General features: G+C 41.1%; 1 protein-coding gene across 3 annotated transcripts in view; it reads right to left on the bottom strand.

The window, feature by feature from the left end:
- The window catches only part of FAM168A (family with sequence similarity 168 member A), a 213,112-nt gene extending 188,590 nt beyond the window's left edge, over positions 1-24,522 (bottom strand). For 2 of the 3 annotated variants that reach the window (XM_061201274.1, XM_061201276.1), the window contains exons 1-2: positions 24,302-24,522; positions 8,724-8,830 (exon numbers count right to left, since the gene is read on the bottom strand). In XM_061201274.1, the coding sequence (XP_061057257.1) occupies positions 8,724-8,768 (45 nt within the window). In that variant the 5' untranslated portion in view covers positions 8,769-8,830; positions 24,302-24,522. The remainder of the gene's footprint in view (positions 1-8,723; positions 8,831-24,301) is intronic. The other variant, XM_061201275.1, reaches the window with a different exon arrangement.
- Between the last annotated feature and the right edge of the window lie 224 nt (positions 24,523-24,746).

Raw genomic sequence — 24,746 nt, 5'->3', positions numbered from 1 at the left:
ATCTTAACCAATACACTGCACCATTCAGACACATCAATAATTAACACATTAAAAATTTTGGTTGATGTTCCACTTAGGAAAAATACCATCTGCATTACTGAAATGCTGTAAACAGAACCAATTTTCAGGGAAGAGATAACCTGAATATGACTGCATAAAATTAAGCTTTCTAGTCTGTAAAAGCAGATCTCTCACTTGCCAGCCACCTGCACCTCTTTAAATGAAAATATGCCAATGTGCCCACCTGAGAGCCACCAAGTGATTCATGCACAATAAGCACAAGCTTCACTTGGAACGTCCCCCCCACCAAAATGGACACACAGCTGTTGTGGGGTAGGAGGAGCTGGGAATGAAACAAAATCTATTTTACTTCTGTACGTATTCCTAGAAGACTTAAAACTGGGATTTCAACTTGAGTGTCCTCATGAGAGACGCTAAAACTGTTAGCTTCTCTCATCCCTACTCTTTCAACCATCCCTACTCTTTCAACCAGTTCTCCACACACTGCTGTGTTCTAAGATTTTCTAATCAAGGAGCCTCCCTCTTCTTTGCTCTATGGATCAAGACTAGACCAAGATCCAAACTTCATGGCTTAACTATTTTCTAAGTTCCCTTGGCCTGCCTCACAGCTGTACTCCCCATCCCACCCCATTCTCACCTCTACCATCCAATTATAGTCACTCAATACTTTCTCTACCCAGGACCTCATTTTGGCCTGTTCTCTTCAGCTGTCCCCAAGAGCTAACATAAAACTCATCAAAATGTTTCCTTTATACAGTTCAAGTGAAATTTAAAATTTCTCTCTTAAAACAGTAGTGGATTCTCACTAAGCCCCACCTGGTCTAACTATGAAAGTCACATAATGATTACTATCTCACCTAGCATTTTTCAATTTAAAAGGCATCTTCACATCCATTCTCATTTGATCCTCACAACAAAACTGGTGAGTTATTATTATTCCTCCTCCAAGTCTCAGCTAGAGAAAGTCAGTTGTCCCAAGCAACTCAGCTAGTAAGCAGCAAAGCTAGAGCTTTAACCAAGTTTGTATAATCACAAATCCAATGCCCTTTCCATACATGCACTCACTCTCCTAACTAAGAGAGTATAAACAATGAACCAGATGTCTAAATGTCCCTTAAACAAATTACCTAGTTTGGGCAGCAAGTTCCTAGAGAAAAATGAACTCTATCAGTTTAACAGCATCAACATGAAATGTAACAAAATAGCACTAGAAGTTGGCCATCTTTTAATAAATCCTGTGACCAATGATGAAAGCATCAAATTATCCCAATAGTTCAGTAATAGAGTAAGTCAAGAAGGAAGGAAGCCAGCACTTATAGAGCCCCTACTATGTTACAGGCTTATACTAGGCACTAACCCTAAAATCCTTTTAATGTGGGTATCATATCCCTATTCTGCAGATGAGCAAAACGAGGCTTATGCAAGGAGTAACTGTTAGCCAATGAGGGTTAAAACGTTTATCCAAAACCATCCAATAAGTGGCAGTGCCCAGATTTTAAAACCCAGTTCCCAAACTACAAGTCTGAGGTTATTTCCAGCGACTATATCATGTTTTGGCACATGATATAGTGCCAAAATTTTAAAGAATTCCTAAAACAGAGTATGTCTGGAAGGCCTTTAATTTTGGTAAGATAATCAAAATACTCCATGAACCTTAACTGCTGTAATAATATAAGATTAGATGACACATATAACACTACTATATATAAAACAGATAACCAACAAGGACCTACTGTATAGCACAGAGAACTTTACTCAATATTCTGTAATAACCTACATGGGAAAAGAATCTGAAAAAGAATGGATGTATGTGTATGTACAACTGAATTACTTTGCTGTACACCTGAAACTAACACAACATTGTAAATCAACTATACTCCAATACAAAATAAAAATTAAATTTAAAAAAATTAGATGACAGGAAGAACAATCAGATACACATCTGATGACAGGTACTAATTCATGTACAATATATTACTGAGCCAATCACTGTAATATGTAAGAGCTGAAGAGAAACTTTAATGTATCTTCAGAATATCTTATGCTATAATTGAAAACCTAACATGAGGTTTGAGTCCGGTAAACTGCCCATCACTTATTAACTGAGATACCTTAATTTGGTTACTTAAGTTCTCTGAATTTAGATTTCTGCATATGTAAAATGGAAGAAACAATACCTACCTCTCAGGGTTCCAATTAAGATTTAGAGATAATGTGTGTATCACCTAGGACAATGTCTAGCACATGGTAGCTAGTCTCATCCTTTGCCCTCTGTGAATACTCCCAGAAAAAAACATGTAGATGAAAATTAAAAACTCAACTATATGATTTTCCAAACAGAATGGGATGTTTGGTACCATGGAAAGTAAATATTCAGATGATTGAAAAAAAAAATTTTTTTCTTTCAGATATTTTGGCATTGGATAGAAAAAACCTTAAAAAAAAATTCCATATGACAATCAAAAACAAACTCAGCTTTTTTGCCTTGAATCCCTAAGCAGAATTTCTTGCCTGTTCAGAAGATCCTCTAGTTACCTAGTAACCACCTGCCAGCCTCAAACTAAAGAAAATTGGCTCTGCACTGGTCTAATTACCCAACCAGCCTGAACAATCTAAAACGAAGTGTGGAATAAAGAGAACTGTCAGCCAGAATGTTAGTGAAATTATCCACAACAGGAGACCTGAGAATCCAAATACCACTGGGCAGTATTTCCATGAGAATAAAATCACAATTTATGAGCCCCGCAAATTATACCATTATTAAAACAAACATGCCATTGAGGCTACAGCTATCAGATAAACGGCTTTATTGTCCCCATTGTTTCATCTACTGCAGCAAAGAGGTGCAAACTGAATGAGCGGTTACCAGAAGCCGCAATTTCTAGGAAATTACAATGCAAACCTCCATCTTAAAGCTCCCTTTGTGTTGGGCTGTAAACGCTCTGGAGGGGAAGAGGGGAACGGAGAAACAACTCTTCTCCACTGCCCCCAAACTCAAAGTTGCTGACAACTTTACAAGCAGAACTCACCAATTACCCCCACATTTTCCTATTTGTTTTTCCCCCCACTAGGTCGTTCCTGGGCTCACCCAGGAAGGAAGAATCTGAACTTAGCAAATCTACTTTATTCACTAAGAAGCCTTTAGACAATTCTCCAACCCAAATAAACACAGACAGAAGAGACAAGGAAAATGGACACCGGTTTCCCTGGCTCCCACAATACAAAGTACCTCCAGCTACAGCGATGAGAATTAATGAGAAAGTACAAAAACATGGCATCAGTTCCTCCATTAGGAAAAAGAAAATCCCTTTACAATAACTGCTGGCATCATAAACCTCGAGCTGCATTTTCAGACTTAAATGGGAAATCTGAGACACCACCTAATGGCTATCCTGGGCCAAACTGTATCATGGAATGGGGAAGACAAAAGTAATCCCTTCAGTAATAGTTCACTGAACTCCACAAATCTACCAATTTTGGAAATGGAAGGAGAACTAGCATCACTGGCTATCTGTTATTTGCCAACCACTGTACACACATTATTTCTAATCCTCACAACAACCCTCAGAGGAAGACCAGATATCCCTTACTGACAGGTGAGAATTTAAGGCTCAGAGAAAATAAATAACTTGCCCAAGGTCACACAGCTACTAAACCAAAATGTGAATTAACGTTTCTCTGACTTTAAATTCTAAGCACTTTTAACCTTTGGTTTTTGCTTTTTTGTGCTACCTATTAGTAAAACCTAATAAAATATACTTTAAAAAAAAACACAAACAAACCTCTAGGATATCAAATTTAAATGCTACCTGAACCTTTCACAGAGTTCTAACACAGCAAGGCAGTCACGGGACAATGCAGATGAACTATGACGTCATCATACAATTCATTTTCAAAATTCTCCTTTAATCCTCCCAACAAATTTGTGTAGTATGATCCGCCCCCACTTTACTTTTATTTATTTATTTATTTATTTATTTTTTGTCTGTGTTGGGTCTTTGCTGCTGCATGCGGGCTTTCTCTAGTTGGGGCGAGCAGGGGTTACCCTTTGTTGTGGTGCGCAGGCTTCTCATTGCTGTGGCTTCTCTTGTTGCGGAGCACAGGCTCTAGAGCGCAGGCTCAGTAGTTGTGCTGCGCGGGCTTAGCTGCTCCGTGGCATGTGGGATCTTCCCAGACCAGGGCTCAAACCCGTGTCCCCTGCATTGGCAGGCGGATTCTTAACCACTGTGCCACCAGGGAAGCCCAGCCCCAGCTTTCTGAGAAAACTGAGGCTCAGAAAGATTTTACAATTTGCCCAAGGCAGCATGGAAACTAAAACCCAGAACTTTGACTACAAGCTCATTGCTCATGCAGCTTTATCACAATGCCAGACTTAAACATAGGCATAAAGAACTCAAAAATCTGTGGTGGAGTTCTTTGCTTATTTATGAAGAACATCTGTTCATAATTAATAGCATGTGGAACATTGGGCATGGAGGAGGGAAGGAAGGAGTATCAGAAAGCCCTTTAGGTCCTCAAGCTGCCTAATCTAAACTTTCCTATTTCAAGAAAGCTCATTCAGTAAGAGGGAACACAAGGTCTAGGTGATAGAAAAGCATTTTTGAGCTCTGACTCCTAAATGTACTCTGGGCCGGCGACTTCCAGGGTCTGAAGGCCAGCTATGCGTCAGGCGCCACGCTAGGCTCTTTCTACACACTGTTCCTCATGGTCCTTTGGGCCGGTGATAGAAATCCCTATTTTACACGTGAGTAAACCAGGCTGAGAGATAAAATGACTTCTCCAAAGTCACCCAACTAACACAGTGGCAGACTGGGGATCTAAGTCCTGATTGCTCTGACTTCAAAACCATTGTTTAATCTATAATAATAATAGAAGTAAAAAGTTATAGAAGGCAGACCAATGTTTGCTTGGATGAAGGATCAGAGAGAGCAGGAAGAAGGGACTGCATGGGGTACCAGGAAACTTTTGGGAAGTGATAGATATATTCACTATTTGAATTGCAGTGATGGTTTCACAGATGTATACACATGCTAAAACTTAGCAAACTACATTAAATTTGTGTCATTTACTGTTTGTCAGTTTTACCTCAATAAACCTGTTCAGGAAGGAAAAAACACATTGTTCTTTTTACTAATCACTGACCATGGCCCCAGAATATCTGCCCTTAAATTGTGTCTAATCACAGGAAAACCAGGCCAAAGAGTTCTTTCCCTAACCAATTTAGTTCTGAGTTTATATAAACTATTAGTAAAACATCACAGAAAGGAAGTTTTAAATACCTAATAGTAATAGATTATTTCCAAACACACTCTACAGCACTTCAGAATACGTATCCAAACAAATAAAATGTTAATTACAAAATGCAGCCTGGTAAAAGGATAAAGAGTAATGGCATTGCACAAACCTGGATTGAATCCCAGGTTTCAAGTGAATCTATTCAGGTTGCTAAATCTGTATCCAGTTCCTCATTTATAAAATGAAAGTGATAATAACAATGCTACCATTTATTGAAATCGTACCATGTGCCAAACACCAATCTAAGCACTTTACGTAATTATCTCATTTAATCCTCCCAACAACTATACATTGTAAATACCACTATATCCCCATCTCATAGATGGATAAAATAAGTTACAGAAAGATTAAGTAACTTTGAGGTCATACAGCCAGTGAGTGCAAGAGCTGGGATTTAAACTCACTTTGCAAAATTATTCTGAGGAATGAACTTGAAGAAAGAAGTAAAATACTGTAAGTCTTAGTATAGTACAAATGATAGAAAGTTCCCTCTATTCTTTTTTTTTTTTTTTTTTTTTTAAATTTTTATTTATTTATTTATTTTATTTTTAGCTGTCTTGGGTCTTCGTTTCTGCGCGAGGGCTTTCTCTAGTTGGGGCGAGCGGGGGTCACTCTTCATCGCGGTGCGCGGGCCTCTCACTATCGCGGCCTCTCCTGCCGCGGAGCACAGGCTCCAGACGCGCAGGCTCAGCAACTGTGGCTCACGGGCCCGGTTGCTCCGCGGCATGCGGGATCTTCCCGGACCAGGGCTCGAACCGGCGTCCCCTGCATTGGCAGGCAGATTCTCAACCACTGCGCCACCAGGGAAGCCCCCCTCTATTCTTTAAGCAAGTTTCTCTAAAAGAAGTCTCTTGTATTGAAAGAGGAGAAAATTTGTTTTAATATTCTACAAATTAAACTTTTAACTGATTATGGCTAATAGTATGCACTTTACCCATTTTATCCCTAATTCTCAGTCTGCAAATTACTATTATTTTTCTCTGTTTTATTGATGGGGAAAATGCAATTCTGAAATGTTAAATAACCTTTAATAGTGGCACAGATATAAGTCTCCTGACAAGAAATGGAGCTCTTTCCAGTTTGGCTTATTGCCATCCAAGTCACTCAGAACCACACTCAGTACTTTTTCAGAGACCACTCCTTAAGCATCTTAAGCAGTATCTTCCATAGCAGCACAGAACCAAAGTTTCATGGATTCTGGACTTAAAAACTCTTTGCTCTAAATCATGATGTTTATACAGTGTTAATGCTTTATAAACGACATCTATACACTAACATACCCAATCTTTTTCTTTTTCTCATTTCTGGTTTGAGTAAGAAAACTTATGCTCCAATCTGTCAAAATACTATTATCAATGAATAAATAAAACACAAAAACCAGGATATAGGGACTTCCCTGGTGGCGCAGTGGTTAAGAATCCACCTGCCAATGCAGGGGACACGGGTTCGAGCCCTGGTCTGGGAAGATCCTACATGCAGGGGAGCAACTAAGCCCATGTGCCACAACTACTGAGCCTGCACTCTACAGCCCGCAAGCCACAACTACTGAGCCTCTGTGCCACAATTACTGAAGCCCATGCACCTAGAGCCCGTGCTCCGCAACAAAGAGAAGCCACCGCAATGAGAAGCCCGCGCACCACGACGAAGAGTATCCCCCGCTCGCCACAACTAGAGAAAGCCCGCGCACAGCAATGAAGACCCAACGCAGTCAAAAATAAATAAATAAATAAATAAATAAATAAATAAATAAATAAATAAATTTATTAAAAAAGAAAAACAAGCAGGATATAATATTTGTTTAGCACATTTATGAAATTCTTTCACATATATTAAATCCTCGCAACTTTCAAAAGCAGATACAGACATGGTCATCCTCACTTTACAGGGGAAAAAAACTGAGATTCAGAGTGCTTAAACAACTTGCCCCAAGTCAGACAGCTAGTAAGTGGCAGAGCTGGGGTTCAAATCCAGATTTTATGACCATATATCCAGAATCTTCCACACACAAGACCTAATGTTCTTTCAGAAATAAGCTCAGGTGTCTATTCCTCCAAGAACTCTTCCTTGAAAAAGTCATTAACACCTCCCTCTCTGCTACTTATTCTACAGCATGTACCATACACTGAACTGTAATGTATTTATTTATAGCTTCTCCCTTGCACCTGGGAGTTCCTTGGAGACAGAGACCACATCTTACTCATCTCTGTGTATCATCAGAACCTACCTAGCACAGAGCCTGATTTCCATGTTAACTAAATGAATGCAAGCATAAATGATTATTTTTGCCTGCTACTAAGACTCTAATCAACAAAATTTTTTTGGGAAGCCATAATTTAAATCACGTGTCAGGAACTATGAAGGGCTTAATAAGGCTTAAAAAGCCTACATTTCTTAAAGTCTCAGCCATCCCACCACCATAACAGATAAGTCAAATCCTATATTTAGGCTCAAAAAAATCAAATGCATAAGCAGAGTACTTGTGGTTTGGTTTTGTAGCAGTCATTTTATGTTACCTAAAAGTTAAAACTGACAAAGAAATTAATAAAGAGGAAACTTGGAAGCGGAGAAAAGAACTAAGAGTTAGAAAAGCAATCATAAGGTCCCAACTTCTCCATTTACCAATGTGATTTCATTCATTCCAAGTGAGATTCCAGGATCTGTCACAAATCAAGTTCTTTATGAAGATATACATGTCTAGTGTGTACACCATTCCACTGATCCAGCTATGGGCAAAGAATAGAGGATGAGTGTGAGCTGAAGTATAGTGGACACAACACAAGGGGAGGCAGGCGAAGGTGCAATGGCCACAAAAGAAAAGTCATTCTACTAAAACTCAGCCTAGAACAACATGGTTGGGAAGTTACAGTGCTAACAGACCAGGCTGAAACTATGGATTCACTCAACAAGACCTTACTGGTGCCTATTCTGTGTAAGGTCCAAAAATGAGCTCTTGAGAATAAAAGGATGATTAGATGCAATCCCTGCTCACTGCAAGTAGAGGAGACCAATAAATAATAAATGGCTAATTACAACCCAGAGATAGGGCAACCCAGAGACGGGGTACCCAATCCCAACCCGGAAAAGTCAAGGAAAGCTTTCTGGAAAAGGTTAACTCCTAGGCTGAGTCTTAAAGGCTGAGTAGGAGTTAGACAAGTTAAAAGTTAAAAGGAGATGTCCAGGCCCAGAGAGGAGCATGTGCAAAGACATTAAAGCAAGAAGCTTGGCACGTCTGGAGAACTGCAAACACCAAACAATATACACATCATTAGTACTAAAGGTAAAACATGCAAGCTGGGAGGAGAGACAAACAATGAATGACACTGGAGAGAGTTAGGGAGAGAACACTGAGCTAACTCTCTTACTAAAAACCATACTAGGGAACCCCATCTAGGAGACAGTGTACCTACAGTGACACTTGATTGAAGGGCAGGCAGGCTTTCAGATATGCTCATTTAGAATGGATAGTTGGTTTTCTCCTCCATAACTCCACAGCCTGATCAAAATGTACTGTCAACTATAATTCAAAAAAAAAAAAAAAAAAAGTTCTGTCAAAGCCATAAACCTCAAAAGTATAGATAAAATTACCACCAACAAAAATAAATGCAGAAAAATTCAAAAAACACCCTCCTCCTTTGGTTCTGGGGAAGAGTACTACGGAGAAGTATTTGATCCCCTCAGTAATGAGTGGTATAGTTAGAAAAAAAATTTAGAAAGGGGCATTTCTCACATTCACTGACATTTTTAATTTAGAAAGAACTATCAACATCAGTGAACTCTCCAGAACAATTCAAACTGTTTCAACTAGACTAAAAAGTTTAAAAAGTTGACGGAGAGCCAAAAGCCATACTATACCTGCACTGGTTCACCAACAAATCCAGGCAAACAGCCAAAATTACAGACCTTCGCTGCCAGGAAGACCAAGTAAACTACACTCAGAAAACAAATTCCAAAAAAAAAAACCCAATAAATTCAGTGCTTTATTTCTCTAATAAAAATGCTTTAAAAGCCAAAATACTGTTCCTTCTTCACATGCTAAAAGTCACACTAAATCCATGCTTCATTCTAGAAGGATAATATGAATAACAGCTCCCATTTATTGACAGTAATATATGCCAAGCACTGTGCTAAGTTCTTTATATGAATTGTCTCACTCAATATTCACAACTACCTAGGAATTATGTACTATTATTGCTGTCCTTCCCTTTTTAAAGATTAAAAAAATGAGGTACAGTAAAGTAACTTGCCCAAGGTCTCACAGCTAATATGGGGGAAAACAAGGGCAGCATAGATATATTACCTATTTCTGAAGAGATTATTGACAATCTAAGGAAAATTCATCCCATTAGATCTCTTCAATTCCTAAATATCCAAATTATTTAAATAGTTTCACAGAGTCTATCATTAAGAAGATTGACCCTTTCCCCACAACAACAAATGGTGACCAGACCCTACCATGCACCAATCTGCATAGTAGCCCAGGGGTGTTAGGTTACATCCTACTCTGTAAAAACTGGTTCACTCATTTAGCACCAACTCAATTATTCAACAAAAATGTACTAAACCCTACTAGGTTCCAGGTATCAAGGATACAGAAATAATCAGTGACACACTGTCCTTGGAAGATAGCACAGAATATAGGAAAGACCATTCATAGGCTATGGAGGTAGCAAAGTCTGGGAATAAATCCCACCCTAGTCACTTACTGGCTGGTGGGCCTGAGTAGGCTCTACATCTCTGAGCCTAAGCTTTCTCATGTGTAAAATAAAATAATTATGGCCACCCTACAGTCTAATTGTGAGTTTAAATAAGTTACCACACATAAAGGGCCTAGCACAATGCAGGCACACAATGAATGTTAATTCTCCTCCCCCCAGAACTAAGGTTCCAGGCTGCATAGGGGTGTTGGCTGAAAGGTAAAACAATGCTCATTATTATGACTTATTTAGCCAACCTCCTCCATCCCCCTCTGCCCAATCATAGTGAAAAACCAAAGTCATTACACAACAAGATCACTTGGCTGTGGCTTCATCTGCATCTTTTTCTTCTTCTACTGCAAATGCTCCAGGTTAAGGGTAAGAAGACACAGAATCACTTTTATACACAGCTATGCACAGTTCTCTAAAGACCACTTCATGCCTTTCTTTCAACACAAGTGGTGGGACTTCCCTGGTGGTCCAGTGGGTAAGACTCCGTGCTCCCAATGCAGGGGGCCCGGATTCGATCCCTGATAGGGGAACTAGATCCCGCATGCATGCCACAACTAAAGATCCCGCACACCACAACAAAGGATCCCGCATGCTGCAACTAAGACCCGGCACAGCCAAAATAAATAAATAAATATTAAAACACACACGCGCGCGTGCGTGCATGCGCACACAAGTGGTAAAGAATAAGCATCAAGCCCAATGATTTTCTTTTTCTTTTTTTTTTTTGATGTGGACCATTTTTGGTTTTTTTTGTTTTTTTTTTTTTTAAGTTTTTTGGCCACACCGATGGCATGTGGGATCTCAGTTCCCCCCAACCAGGGATCAAACCGGTGCCCTCTGCATTGGAAGTGCAGAGTCTTAACCACTGGTCTGCCAGGGAAGTCCCGATGTGGACCATTTTTAAAGTCTTTATTGAATTTGTTACAACACTGCTTCTGTTTTATGTTTTGGTTTTTTGGCCACAAGGCATGTGGGATCTTAGTTCCCCAACCAGGGATCGAAACCGCACGCCCTGCACTGGAAGGCGAAGTCTTAACCACTGGACCGCCAGGAAAGTCCCAAGCCCAGTGATTTTCTAACATCCTGACAAAGCTGTAAAACTGCTCAACTCTAAAGTTCTACTAAGTGAAAGACCAACTGCATTCATGCTAGCTTTCAAAGCAGTACTTTTAGTAAAGGTTTAACAAATCCACCTATTCCTTCAATAAGAAATCAGTAAAGCCTGGAAACATAATTATACTAATAAATAAAACTATATCATCTTGTATTGAATTAAGGCAGTGACATCAAACTGTAATAGTGTCATTGCATTCTACATAGCCAGGCCAAAAAAAAAAAAAGAAAGAACTATTTTGAGGTCTTGCTGAAGCCACAAAAATCTCAGTCCTTAACTATGCATCTTTCTGCATAGCAAAGTACAAGAGTTATCTCAAGGAAAAGCACTAAGGCACTTGTGCAATTAAGTTGCAAGCTGAACTACCTGTTTTTTCATGAAACACCATTTTTACTTGAAAGAACAACTGCCAGACAAACTGATTATTCAGACTTGGATGTTTGGCAGACATTTTTTCAAAAATGAACAACGTGCGACTGTCACTTCAAGGAAAACAACTGTCAGTATTTGTTGCCAATGATAGAATTTGGGCTTTCAAGCAAAAACTAGAGAAGACTTGTCTGATGAAATGGGTAGAGATATTAACAAATGTGATTTTTTGATACTGTATAATAAAATGTCAACATTTTAGAAGATCTGCATAACTCAATGAACCAATGTTTTCAAAATGACCAAAGCATGATGACACAAAATTATGCATGAGTAGAAAATCCATTCAAAGTACACAACAGACCAATGGACTTTGGTGTAACAGAGTATGAAAGGCTCACTGATATGGTTTCAGATTCCACAAGATAATGGACCTCTAAAGAAACTACCAACTGACAAGTTTTGATGTAGTATATAAAAAAAGAATATCCATAGTTATCTAAAAAGTCAATCAAGGGAATTCCCTGGCAGCCCAGTGGTTAGGACTCTGCGCTTCCACTGCCGGGGGCCTGGGTTCGATCCCTGGTAGGGGAACTAGGATCTCACAAGCCTCTCCGGTGCAGCCAAAAAAAAAAAGCCAATTAAAACATTCCTCCTGGGACTTCCCTGGTGGTGAAGTGGTTAAGAATCCGCCTGTCAGGGCTTCCCTGGTGGCACAGTGGTTAAGAATCCGCCTGCCAATGCAGGGGACAGAGGTTCGAGCCCTGGTCCGGGAAAATCCCACATGCCACGGAGCAACTAAGCCCATGTGCCACAACTAGTGAGCCTGCACTCTAGAGCCCTCGTGCCGCAAATACTAAAGCCTGCGCGCCTAGAGCCGGTGCTCTGCAGCAAGAGAAGCCACCGCAATGAGAAACCCACACACCGCAACGAAGAGCAGCCTCCGCTCGCCGCAACTAGAGAAAGCCCGCGCACAGCAATGAAGACCCAACACAGCCATAAATAAATAAATAAATAGAATTATTTATTAAAAAAAAAAAATTCCTCCCTTTTCTAGCCACATATATGTGGGACTGGATTTTCTTTATATACCACCAACAAAACAACCAGTTGCAACAGACTGAATGTAGAAGCAGATATGTATCCAGTCAGACAGTGAAGAGATTTGGAAAAATTTTAAATATTATTCTTCTATTTTGGTGGAATATAGCTATTTTCATTAAAATATGCTAACATTTAATAAGTTTATTATTTTTAAATGCACAGTTTTAATTTTTAACACAGTAAATACTGGTAGACACAACCCACAAACAAAAGCTCTTTGGGGTCTTTAATAGGAAGAGTGAAGACGCCAAAATGTTTGAGAACTATTGCTATATAGCAATGAGAAGGATAAACTATTGCTACATGCAAGAACATAAATGAACCTCACAAAGTTGAGTGCAAAAGCCAGTCATACCTTATAAAAGTTCATAAGTAGGCAAAAATAATCTATGGTATTGGAAGTCAGCATATTCGTTACCCAACCAGGGACTGAATCTGGGCCACAGCAGTGAAAGCACCGAGTCCCAACCACTGGACTGCCAGGGAATTCCCAACGTTCCCTTTCTTGATCTGAGTGCTAGTTACACTTTTTGTGCACTTTTTCTTGTATATATACCTCAATACAATTTCTTTTTAATCTATATTTTCTAAAAAAAAATACACCCATACACACACCTGCTTTAGGCTCACGTGAAGAAATTTTGTTAGCACTGGTCAGGGTAGAAGTAGGGCATTTTTTTTTTTTTTAATTTATTTATTTTTAGCTGTGTTGGGTCTTCGTTTCTGTGCGAGGGCTTTCTCTAGTTGCGGCAAGCGGGGGCCACTCTTCATTGCGGTGCGCGGGCCTCTCACTATCGCGGCCTCTCTTGCTGCGGAGCACAGGCTCCAGACGCGCAGGCTCAGTAGTTGTGGCTCACGGGCCCAGTTGCTCCGCGGCATGTGGGATCTTCCCAGACCAGGGCTCGAACCCGTGTCCCCTGCATTGGCAGGCAGATTCTCAACCACTGCGCCGCCAGGGAAGCCCTGGCATTTTTTTTTTTAGACAGATTTTCAGGTGATTCTAATGTGTAGCCAAGCTACTGCTCACCTAAGTAGGTTGAAAAATACTGATCTAAGAATTTAAAACCAGGGAACTTTTACATACAACACAGTAAAAAGAACAAGGAGTTTGGAGCAAGGCAGATCAGGTTTTTAATACAAGCTTCTCTTCTTTTACTATGTAACCAAATGCAAGCAAGCTACTTAATCCCTATAGGCCTCAGTTGCTTCAGCTTCCTCTTCTGTAAAATGGGCACAATACCCTAAACAGGGTAAATGTGAGGATTAAATTATATAAGGGAGAGAAAGCACCCAGCATATTGCCTACCACAGATATTCAAATATTAAGTCCTTTCTGTCTTTCCACCTTCATCTCCTACTAGTCCTAAGGCCAAAAATAAATTACCCTCTTGACTCTTGATTTCTTCATCCTTAAAATAATGCTACATGACCAACCTATGCACTGTAGATCAAATAAAATAGTATAATTATATTTGCAGAAGTATAAATAGTGTAACTATATTTACAGACAGGGATTTCTGCTACCAACTCAAAATAAAAGAGAGGGGACAACACATTAGAAAACTAAGATAGGGAGTTCCCTGGTGGCCTAGTGGTTAGGATTCCGAGCTTTCACTCCCATGGTCTGGATTCAATCCCTGGTCAGGGAGCTGAGATCCCACAAACCGCGTGGTGTGGCCAAAAAAAACAAAAACAAAAACACAATACTAAAAAAAAAAAAAAAAAAAGAAAACTGGGATATGTATATAAAGCTATAAAACAGAAGCTAAAAATATGAGCATCAGCAGAAACTATCAAGCCTGAAGGACATGATCAGAAGCCAAATTGAGATTATAATTTCTAGTCAGCCAGGGACTGAAGCTTACTGTGAAAAATATATCAACCCAGGGTTCCTTCAAAATGTCTGTATCTAAGAAAAAGCACAATCTATAACATCATAAAAATAGGCATATTCTGAAAGTACCCAGACACCTGCCTAAAAGGAAAAAGGCGGGAGAGCTGTATTGGAGCTATATAAACCAAGGTGTTTCCATAGCATCTTTATACAGAAATCGATGGTCTAGGGACTTCCCTGGCGGTGCAGTGGTTAAGACTCCACGCTCCCAATGCAGGGGGCCCGGGTTCGATCCCTGGTCAAGGAACTAGATCCCACATGCATGCCACAACAGAGGAGTCGGCGAGCCGCAACTGAGGAGCCTGCCTGCCGCAACTAAGACCCAGCAAACCAAATAAATAAATAAATAAATATTTTTTAAAAAAAAGAAAAAAATCGATGGCCTATTTAACAAAATAAACTTTTAGATAAACAGAGTAGTTGGACAAAAAATAATAATAATAATAATAATTGTACAATTATTTTCAGTACTAAAGATATGCATAATTTCCTAAGGAACTAAATTTTATAATAAATAAAACAAGAAAAACAAATTTGCTTTAGTCTCTCTGCTCTTCACTAGGCTACAACTTTAAGGGACTTCCCTGGCAGTTCAGTGGTTAAGACGCAGTGCTTCCACTGCAGGGGGCTCGGTTCGGGGAACTAAGATCCGCAGGCCTCGCGGCGGGGTGCGGGGGGGGGACAAAAAAAGTCTACAACTTGAAGTCTGATTTCTGATAACATACCAGGGATTGTCAAGCTATGGCACACCCATGGCCTGTTTTTGTATGGCTTGTGAGCTAAGAATGAAACATAGGAGGAGGGAAGAAGGGAGAAGATGGGGAGGGGAAAGAGAAGGAGAAAAAAATAATAGAGACTGTATGTGACCCACAAATCCTAAAATATTTTTTTACAGAAAGCATTTGCCAACCCCTGAGCACACCATCTTGCTGTCTTCTACTTTTGAACCTTGTGCTATACACCATCATCATCAAAGCCTTTATCGATCCAATTAAATTCTAAATTCCATTCTAAATAAATAAAAACCTACATCTGGAAAAACACCTATCACCTTACTCCTCGTTAGAACATCATACTACTGGTTTGTCATCTCTCCTTACTATGTTCAGTTCAAAAATTAATCATTCACTACCTGCAAGGCACCCTCCAGGACCTAGGACTTTATAAGATGACTAGAACACAGCCCCTGCCCCCAAGAAACTTACAGTTAAGTGAAGGAGCAGACAGAAACAGTCAATTTTCCTAAAACAGGGCAAGTATCAATATTATGACACAGGCACACACTGGATACTCCCTGTGAACAAAATGGGGGCACTTATGACAACCTTAAGGATTCTGTAAGGTTCCTTAGGGGAGATGCACTTAACCCAGGGGGATGAATAAAAGGAGAAACAGCATGAGCAAAGGCGTGAAACTGTAAAATATCTGTAGAAACTACATGCTACTCAGTATTACCAGTGATGGGAGATCAGGCAGAAGGAGTACATAAGGACAGGTCACAGAAGGCTTAATATGTCACGCTAAGGAGCTTAAGACTTTAGAGCCAATGAAAGGATTTAAGCAAGGGAGTGATGTGGACATATACACCACTGGGTAGATGTTCTGGCTGCTGGGTGGAAGACAGGTTTACTACATGGGTGATATACAAACTAGTTAGGAGGCTACTACCCTTGTCCAGGTAAGATTAGGGCCTGAACTAAGGGGATAACAGTAGGAAAGGGGAGATGAGTTTCAGAAATATTTAGAAGGATTTATTTTTGGCTATAGAGATAAGGGAGAAGAAAAGACTAAGAGCACAGATTCATATCTTGAATGACTGGATGAACAGCAGTGCCTTTAAGTTAGGACAAAACTACAGGAAGAGATGATTTTAACTTTTGGGGGAGATACAAAAGGGGAGAGGTCAGAAGAAGGAGATGGGGAAAATCAGTTGTTCTGGACCTATTGAATTTAAGGACCATCAAAATGGATGTATGCAGGTTGCCAGTAGACAGTGAGATATACAAGTCTAGAGCTCAGGAAAGAGGTCTGAGCTGGAGATAGAGATTTTGAGAGTCATCACCATACAGCAGCAGTTAAAGCCAATAGAGTGGGCAAGACTACTCAAAGAAAGAATCTTAAAAAGTCCAGTGAGTCAAGGAGTCAACACTAAGAAATATCAACATTTACTGAGAAAGCAGAAACAATAAAGATCTCTTCTTAAATATCAGGTAGTTTCAGAAGCTTCAAAAATCTCTTCCTGCGGGGGCTTCCCTGGTGGCACGGTGGTTGAGAATCTGCCTGCCAATGCAGGGGACACGGGTTCGAGCCCTGGTCTGGGAAGATCCCACATGCCACAGAGCAACTAGGCCCGTGAGCCACAACTACTGAGCCTGCGCGTCTGGAGCCTGTTCTCCGCAACAAGAGAGGCCGCGACAGTGAGAGGCCCACGCACCGCGATGAAGAGTGGCCCCCGCTTGCCGCAACTAGAGAAAGCCCTCGCACAGAAACAAAGACCCAACACAGCCAAAAATAAATAAATAAATAAATTTATTAAAAAAAAAAAAATCCCTCTTCTTAAAAAAAAAAAAATCTCTTCCTGCTAAACAACAGACTGGAAAGAACAACCATGAAATACATTCATTAGTACAGCTCATCTAATGGACAAAGTAAAGATTAAGGAACTCAGTAGGGGGAGGGCTTTCCAGGTGGAAGGCACAACATATGGAAAGAATAAGGGCATAATAGTACAGCATGTCTGGGGATTTGCTTATTTGGTTCGTTTTTTTTTTAAAGGGAGGGGAGAATCTCTCCCCTTATTTTTTTCTTTTTAATTCATTTATTTTATTTATTTATTTTTGGCTGCGTTGGGTCTTTGTTGCTATGCATGGGCTTTCTCTAGTTGCGGCGAGCAGGGACTACTCTTCGTTGTGGTGCCCGGGCTTCTCATTGCAGTGGCTTCTCTTGTTGCAGAGCACGGGCTCTAGGCGTGCGGGCTTCAGTAAGTGTGGCACGCGGCTCAGTAGTTGTGGCTCGCGGGCTCTAGAGCGCAGGCTCAGTAGTTGTGGCGCACAGGCTTAGCTGCTCCGCAACATGCGGGATCTTCCCAGACCAGGACTCAAACCCGTGTCCCCTGCATTGGCAGGTGGATTCTTAACCACTGCGCCACCAGCGGTTAAGCCCCTGTTTATTTGGTTTTACAGTAGGCATACATGCTAGAAAGCCCTTAAAAAGAGGTACAAAGTAAGGCCTACAAGAACACTGGGAGGGAAAAATCAAGGAAGATTGTGCTGTTGACATCATGAAACATTCGTAACCTCTACTTCCCCAGTACATCCACATATCCTTCAGGTCTCAGCTCAAGCATTAACTCCCCCAAGCATCTCTCTCTTCCTTGCTCCCTCAGGCAGGTCAGGCCATGTCAACCTCCATCCTCCCCACGGTCCTTGCCCAGGTCCCCACCGTAGCAATTATTCCATTATGCTACAGTTATGTGTGACATGTCTGTCTCCACACTAGATTAACTATAAGCTCCTTAAGAGGAGGGAATTTTAATTTTTGTATCCCATACTCCCAGCACTCCCTGACTGTCATCTAATAACCACTCAATAGATACTTGTTGAACAGATGTCTTAAACATATCTGTCACACACCCGACTACTAGCTCCTTGGCCTTGGAATGCGTTGAGGATTTACATTCTTTGTTTTGCTTTACTTATGATAATTTTAAAATAAATTTATATTCCAAATGTAAAATGAGTGAGGGGAGATATAGCAGCAGGAAAACACTGAATAATAAAAGAATAGCCTGGAGGAAAAGTTAGCTTTAAACAATTCATAAAAATAACAACAGTAGTATTTACCATGTTAAGCACCAACTACGTATGTGCCATTCAGTGTTCCAGGTTCTTTGTCCTTCTTATCTCATATAATCCATTAACAACCCAACAATTGAGTATTATCTCTCTTTTACATATGCATAAATAATCCATCTCACTGTACTACTCTACCCTGTAATAAGTTACAGGTAGAAAACTAAGAGGGAAATGACTGTATTTGTCAGGATAGTGAAGAGCAAACGTTGTATACTGCATTCTCCACTTCAAAAAGCGTCAATTGTTTCATTTTGAGCAAGCCAGCACAGTTAATGTAGAACCAGGTCCCATAAATTCACTAGGAGAAAGTCCTCTAGCACCCTCTCTGTCCCACTATATCCAACAATCTTCAAGTTTTAAGGGAGAAACTGTGAACTGATCTTCATGTATTCCTCCTCCACTGGGAGAAGAACCCTTTGGAAAGGCAATAAACCAAATATGACAAGCTTTTCACCTCTGTGTGGGGTGCCCTGATTTCATTTTTGTAAACTAGAGAGGAAAGAAAAAAAAAAAAACCCAACTAACATTTTATAGTCCTTTACAGTTTAAAGAGTATTTTCACATTTATTACCTCATTTGAGCCCCCACTTTACAGGAGAGTAAACTGAAACTCCAACAGATTATTAATGCATTTGGATTTCACATCTCTTAGACAAAAAATTCTTGGGGTTTAGGTTGCTAAGCTTCTGATATGCATAACTAATGATTTCCTATTCATGGTACACTCTGTACATCAGAGAACAGACCCTCCTGTACAATCAGGTGAGGACCAATGTACCAGGCTGCCTTTATGCAAAAAGAAAGATGCACAGAAATTCTGATCAGAAGAGTTAAGTGACTTGCCAAAACATGACATGAAGCTCTAAGCTGGTATTACAAAGAATCAGTATCTAGTAAATAAAAAATCTGCCAATAAGAAAAAACTCTTAAGATGCTGTTCTTTCACAGCTCACAAAGGCTGCTACTACCCTCTCCCATTCCTATTTCCAAGTATGATTGATCCACATCTGGATAATCTGATCATCCATAAATGCAAACTGGCTTCCTCTTGCCATCTAGAATACCCATATATGTATGTACATGCATCCTTACAGACATATACTAAAGAATATATTTTTATATGTGTATATATAATATACATACAAATAAGAAGCGTTGCTGAGTAATGGGACTATAGACAATAATATTGCTTCCTTTTACTTTTTCTGTAATTTTCAATTTCTGCTATGAGCATGTTATTTTAATTAATGGTGGAAGAAATAAAGCTCTTTTAAAATTAAAAAATAAGGATAATAAATAAGAAAAAAGCAAGTCACAGAAAAATACACTATGATTCTATTTATATAAAGTTATAAAGGTACAAAATATATTGTTTAGGATACATACTTGTTTGGTAAAACTATTTTTAAAAGCAAGGGAATGATTCACACAAAATTCAGGAAAGTGGTTACTTCTGAGGGAGAAGGACAGAGATTCAATCAGGCGGGGAATCACAAGAAGCTTTAAAGGTACTAAAAATCTCCTTTTTGTTAAACTGGGTAGCAAAAACATAGGCCTTCAATTTGCTATCATTCTTTAAATTGAAGATTTATATTATATGCACTTTTATACATATGGTTTATCTCACAATTTAAAAAGAAGATATAAACAGGGTTGAAGAATCAGAATTTCAGGGCTGTAACCCAAACTCTTCCACTCACTGTGTAATCTTAAGCAAGTCATTTTATCTCTCAGCAGTTTTTCTTCTTATTTTATAGATGAGGAAACTAACAGCTAATATATGTTTAGTACTTTACTGTTTAAAGTTCCTAGGGGCTTCCCTGGTGGCGCAGTGGTTGAGAATCTGCCTGCCAATGCAGGGGACACGGGTTCGAGCCCTGGTCTGGGAAGATCCCACATGCCGCGGAGCAACTAGGCCCGTGAGCCACAATTACTGAGCCTGCGCGTCTGGAGCCTGTGCTCCGCAACAAGAGAGGCCGCGATAATGAGAGGCCCGCACACCGCGATGAGGAGTGGCCCCCACTTGCCGCAACTAGAGAAAGCCCTCGCACAGAAACGAAGACCCAACACAGCCATAAATAAATAAATAAATAAATAAAAATTTAAAGTTCCTAGACTAGGGACTTCCCTGGTGGCGCAGTGGTTAAGACTCTGCGTTCCCAATGCAGGGGGCCTGGGTTGATCCCTGGTCAGGGAACTAGATCCCACATGCATGCCACAACTAAGAGTTCGCATGCCTCAATTAAGGCGCATGGGCTTAGTTGCGAGCTGCAACTAAGACCCGGCGCAACCAAATAAAAAAATAAATATTTTTTTTAAAAGTTCCTAGACTATAGTACCAACATACAAATATGCAGATAAACTGTGAGATAATAATACAAAGTAATACCTCCTTACTAAATAATAGATCATAATACTAAGAACTCAATGGTAGGACACACAAGGCTATTCACATTCTAGTCTCTTCTATCTAATAATATCTAATATTTTTTAATGTGTACTATGTAACACACTGTATTAAATGCTTACCATGGATTCTTTTGTTTAATCCTCAAAACAACCCTATGAGATTAGTTCTCTTATGCCCATTTTACAGATGAGACCATTGTGCCCAAGGTCACATAGCTAGTAGTAAATGGTGGACAGACATCAGAACCCACACTCTTGACCACTACGTTAGTTTTGCCTCACTTTTCTCATGACATTTAAATCATCTATCTCTCCCATGACACTGAAAGTTCCTTGACAACTGTTTTTTGTTCATTTTTTTACAATTTTAACTGTATTTAATTGTACAATTTAGTGGAAGTAAGTACATTCACAATGTTATGCAACCATTACCACTAAGTATGAAAGGTTTTTAATGACTTTACTAAAATCACTAGGTTATCAAGTGGTAGAAAGGGGATTTGAACTCAGGACTCTCAACCTCTAAATTAACAAGCTATTCATTCTACCAAGGTACCTGTCTACCAATACCTCCACTGCTCTCCCCTTCTCACCAGAAAGCTGGAAGAATCAAATGAGGTGAAGATACTAAAACACTTTATATACATTTCTACTGCACAGGTGAACACAGCTGTGAGGGGGAAAAAGAAAATCCACCAAGACATTTCTCCCAAGCGATTACTTTCCATTTTGAGCTCTCAAAAGCTAGGGCTTTCATATAAACAGCCCACCTCTAGATCAAGCCTGCAGATCCACAAAAGCAACGTCTGGACCCCAGAGTAAAGTTATGAGGAGAAATGCTTGCATTAGTTAGATTACTCTCTCATCAAATTATGGGTAACTGCTCAAACCTGATTTTTATTGCAATACAGAAAGCTTCCTCATAACAAAACACTTTCAATTCCAAGGATAAGTCCAACCTTCGATCATTCTGCCCATTTTGGAGCTACAAAAAAAAAAAAAGATTCTTAATATTGGGTATTTTCATGTGTTCAATTGCGAAAGCCAAGGAAAATGGTTTGTTTACAAGCTGAACCCTGAAGCTTGAACAAAAAAAGAATTATTTTGATCCCGTTGGTGCCTTACATCCCTCTTTACATCCCTCCCCATTTTTTCCCCAGTCTAAGCTCTAATCAACAGCCACTTCATGTTTAACGTATAACAGTTAATGCAATTAAGTCCAGAAAACTATTTTCCTAAAGATGTTTCCTCCATTAACACCCTTCTCTACCTTCCAGCATCACTCTTCTGCCATGAGAATGAGCATATCATTAAGCTTTAAATAAAATTTCTGATGAATAGATGGAGGTATTGTTTTTGTAGTTAATGGAATACGCTTACATCTCCTAAAAAAAATAAAATAAAAATGATTCTTTATGTTTTTATCCACATCTGACAGAATTCTAACCACCTGAATTCCTTTAGAAGAAAATTCAATCTACAGAAATATAGTCCAATTATTTTAAATCTTATCAGGTAATGTCAAAAAAGAATCAAATGAAAATACCAAACTATCTCACCAATGAATATTTATGACATTTCCATATTTTCTGTCTTCTCTCTGTTTACATAAAACAGTGGTACCAAGATTCATCTCTGGATTATTAGCCTGCAATACAATGATGGGCCTAATTGCCTTGCAAACCAGGACACCAATAAATGGAGTCTTCAAGCAATCAATTTTAAGAGGAGGGGAAAAAAAGGCCTAAGCTCTTTCTGAATACATGCACGTTGCCTGACTGGGAAATAAATTCAGCCTTGTATTTTTCAGTCTCATTCATCAGTTCTCAAGCAAGGAATGCTCCCTTAACCACCTCAAGCTCATCAAATCTATTTAATACCAAATTCCAGGACTAATTTTTAAATGCACCTGGAGGAGAGAGGAAAGGAGAAGGCAGAGACATCAAATAGAAAGACATCTATCACATTCCAGTTTCATCTTCTTCACCTTTAGTTACTGGAGTGGGTTTTTCTCCCCCAACTTTCTTTTTATAATACATGAATAATAGAAGATACTTTCCCCTCCTCAAAAAAAAAAGAAGATACTTTCCCCTCCTCAATTCTGCCTTAACTGAAGCCCGTCTCAACTTGACCCTTTGTGTTGGTTTACTTCCAAATATGATACTAATACAAGTGCAACAAACAAAAACTAACAGCTTAAGAAGTCCTCTAGAAAAGTCTTTTATGTACCTTCTCTCTCCCCAACCACAGGCTCCAAAGCTGTCCATTTAAGTCCAACCCCCAACCCTCTGTGTCTCTTGGAGGCCATCTCAATCCTTCTTCTCCAGAATCATCCAATCCACCTCTTCCCAGCACTGCTCACTGCCCCTCTCCATCCTCCCTGCCCCCTCCATACCAACAAGCCCAGGTTTCCCACTCCTTAATTAGCCCCATCTGCTACCTCACTATCAGCAACCACCTCTCCAGTCCTACCAGTTCATCTCAGACATTCTTTCTCCAAAACTCCCTCTGCCACCTTGGCCAAGGGACATTTTCTTCAAGATACCATCCCCCAACCTTGCTCACCACCTGCCACTATTCTTTCAGTGAGTCCAGCCCAGAAGCATCTTCTGTGCCCTCTGCCTTCACCCTGTACCCAGGGAGCCACCAGTGGTTCTAAGATCACTCTAAATCCCATCCCACTGTGCTCCCCACCCTACCCCTCCCCGCCCAATTTCAATCCTTGTCCGCCCATTTTGGGCCTAACTTCTACTTTACCCCCTCCTGCCAGCTCACCCTCACACTCCCCTCATTCAAAGTCCCACCCCCACCAGCTCCTAGTCCAACCTCCATGAGCACTCCCCAGGAAAACCCCGAATTCTACCTCCTCTGCTCTCCTAACCCACGCTATTCCATAAAATCTCAACAAATTCCACCACCCCCAGATGGCAAGCGCCCACTTCAAGCTCAGGTCTCAGCCCATGCCAAGCCCCTCCTCACCCCCGGCTCCTACCACCTCTATCAGCCTGCCCTAGGTCCACCCCAAATTCCACCCTCCTGAATTAGTCACCCCCCAGGGTCCTATCCAACTCTGCAGTCGCACTCTCTATTACAATCAACCCCTTACCCCGCAACCCGGCCCAGATCCCAAGCTGTCAATTGCTCCAGGCCAACCCCAAATCCACCACCCTCAGTCAGTCCCCTCCCCCATTAAAAGCCATCCCACTCCAGTCTCAACATCCATTTCGCCCAAAACCATCCAAATTCCACCCCAACCCTACAACCCCCCGCTCCTGTCCCAGGTCGTTCCCATTAAAAGTCCCCTTCCCTTGTCTCTCCCCCCCCTCAACCTGCTTGTGTCCCACCCTCACCCCACCCCCAGCCCGCGCCTGGACAAGTCTCCCCAGCCAGCCCGCCGTTCCATCGCGACCTCAACCCCCTTCCCCCAACCCGCGAAGGGGTTCCGCAGCCCCCACTCTCATTCTCCCCAGTACCACCGGCCCAGGCTCAGGGAGAGCGGACCGGGGTAGGGTGGGGGGGGGGGTGATCTCCTCACCGGCGAGCCGCTGCAGGCGAAAACGGCGGCGGCGGCAGCTGAAGCGGCGATGCCCTTGTCTTCTCTGAAGGCTACAGAGGCGACGCTCTCGCTCCCTCACCCGTGTCCAGTAAGGTGGCGGATGGCGCGCAGGGACTGGGAGCCTCCTCCTCCTCAGCGACTCGGCTCTGAATCCTCTGCAGTAGCCGCCGAGGAGCCCGACGGGTGGGGGGAGGGGACGCTGGGCTGCGGGCGAGGGAGGAGGAGGTTGAGGGAAGGGGCGGGGGACCGCTGAGAAGGGCTGGGAAGGAGGAGCCAGCGCAGCGCCGCGACACGTCCCACAGCCTCAGCCCGCCGGGACCACAACTCCCGGCATGCCCCATTCCGGCCCGCGCGCAGCCTGCGCCTCGCGGCGCGCGCCCGATGCGGAGGACCATTCCCGCCTTGGTCTCAGACAATGGGATAA

The sequence above is a fragment of the Eubalaena glacialis genome, chromosome 10 (assembly GCF_028564815.1).
Source record: "Eubalaena glacialis isolate mEubGla1 chromosome 10, mEubGla1.1.hap2.+ XY, whole genome shotgun sequence".
NCBI classification, from domain to species: Eukaryota; Metazoa; Chordata; class Mammalia; order Artiodactyla; family Balaenidae; genus Eubalaena; species Eubalaena glacialis.
This window is presented reverse-complemented; position numbering and strand designations above follow the sequence as displayed.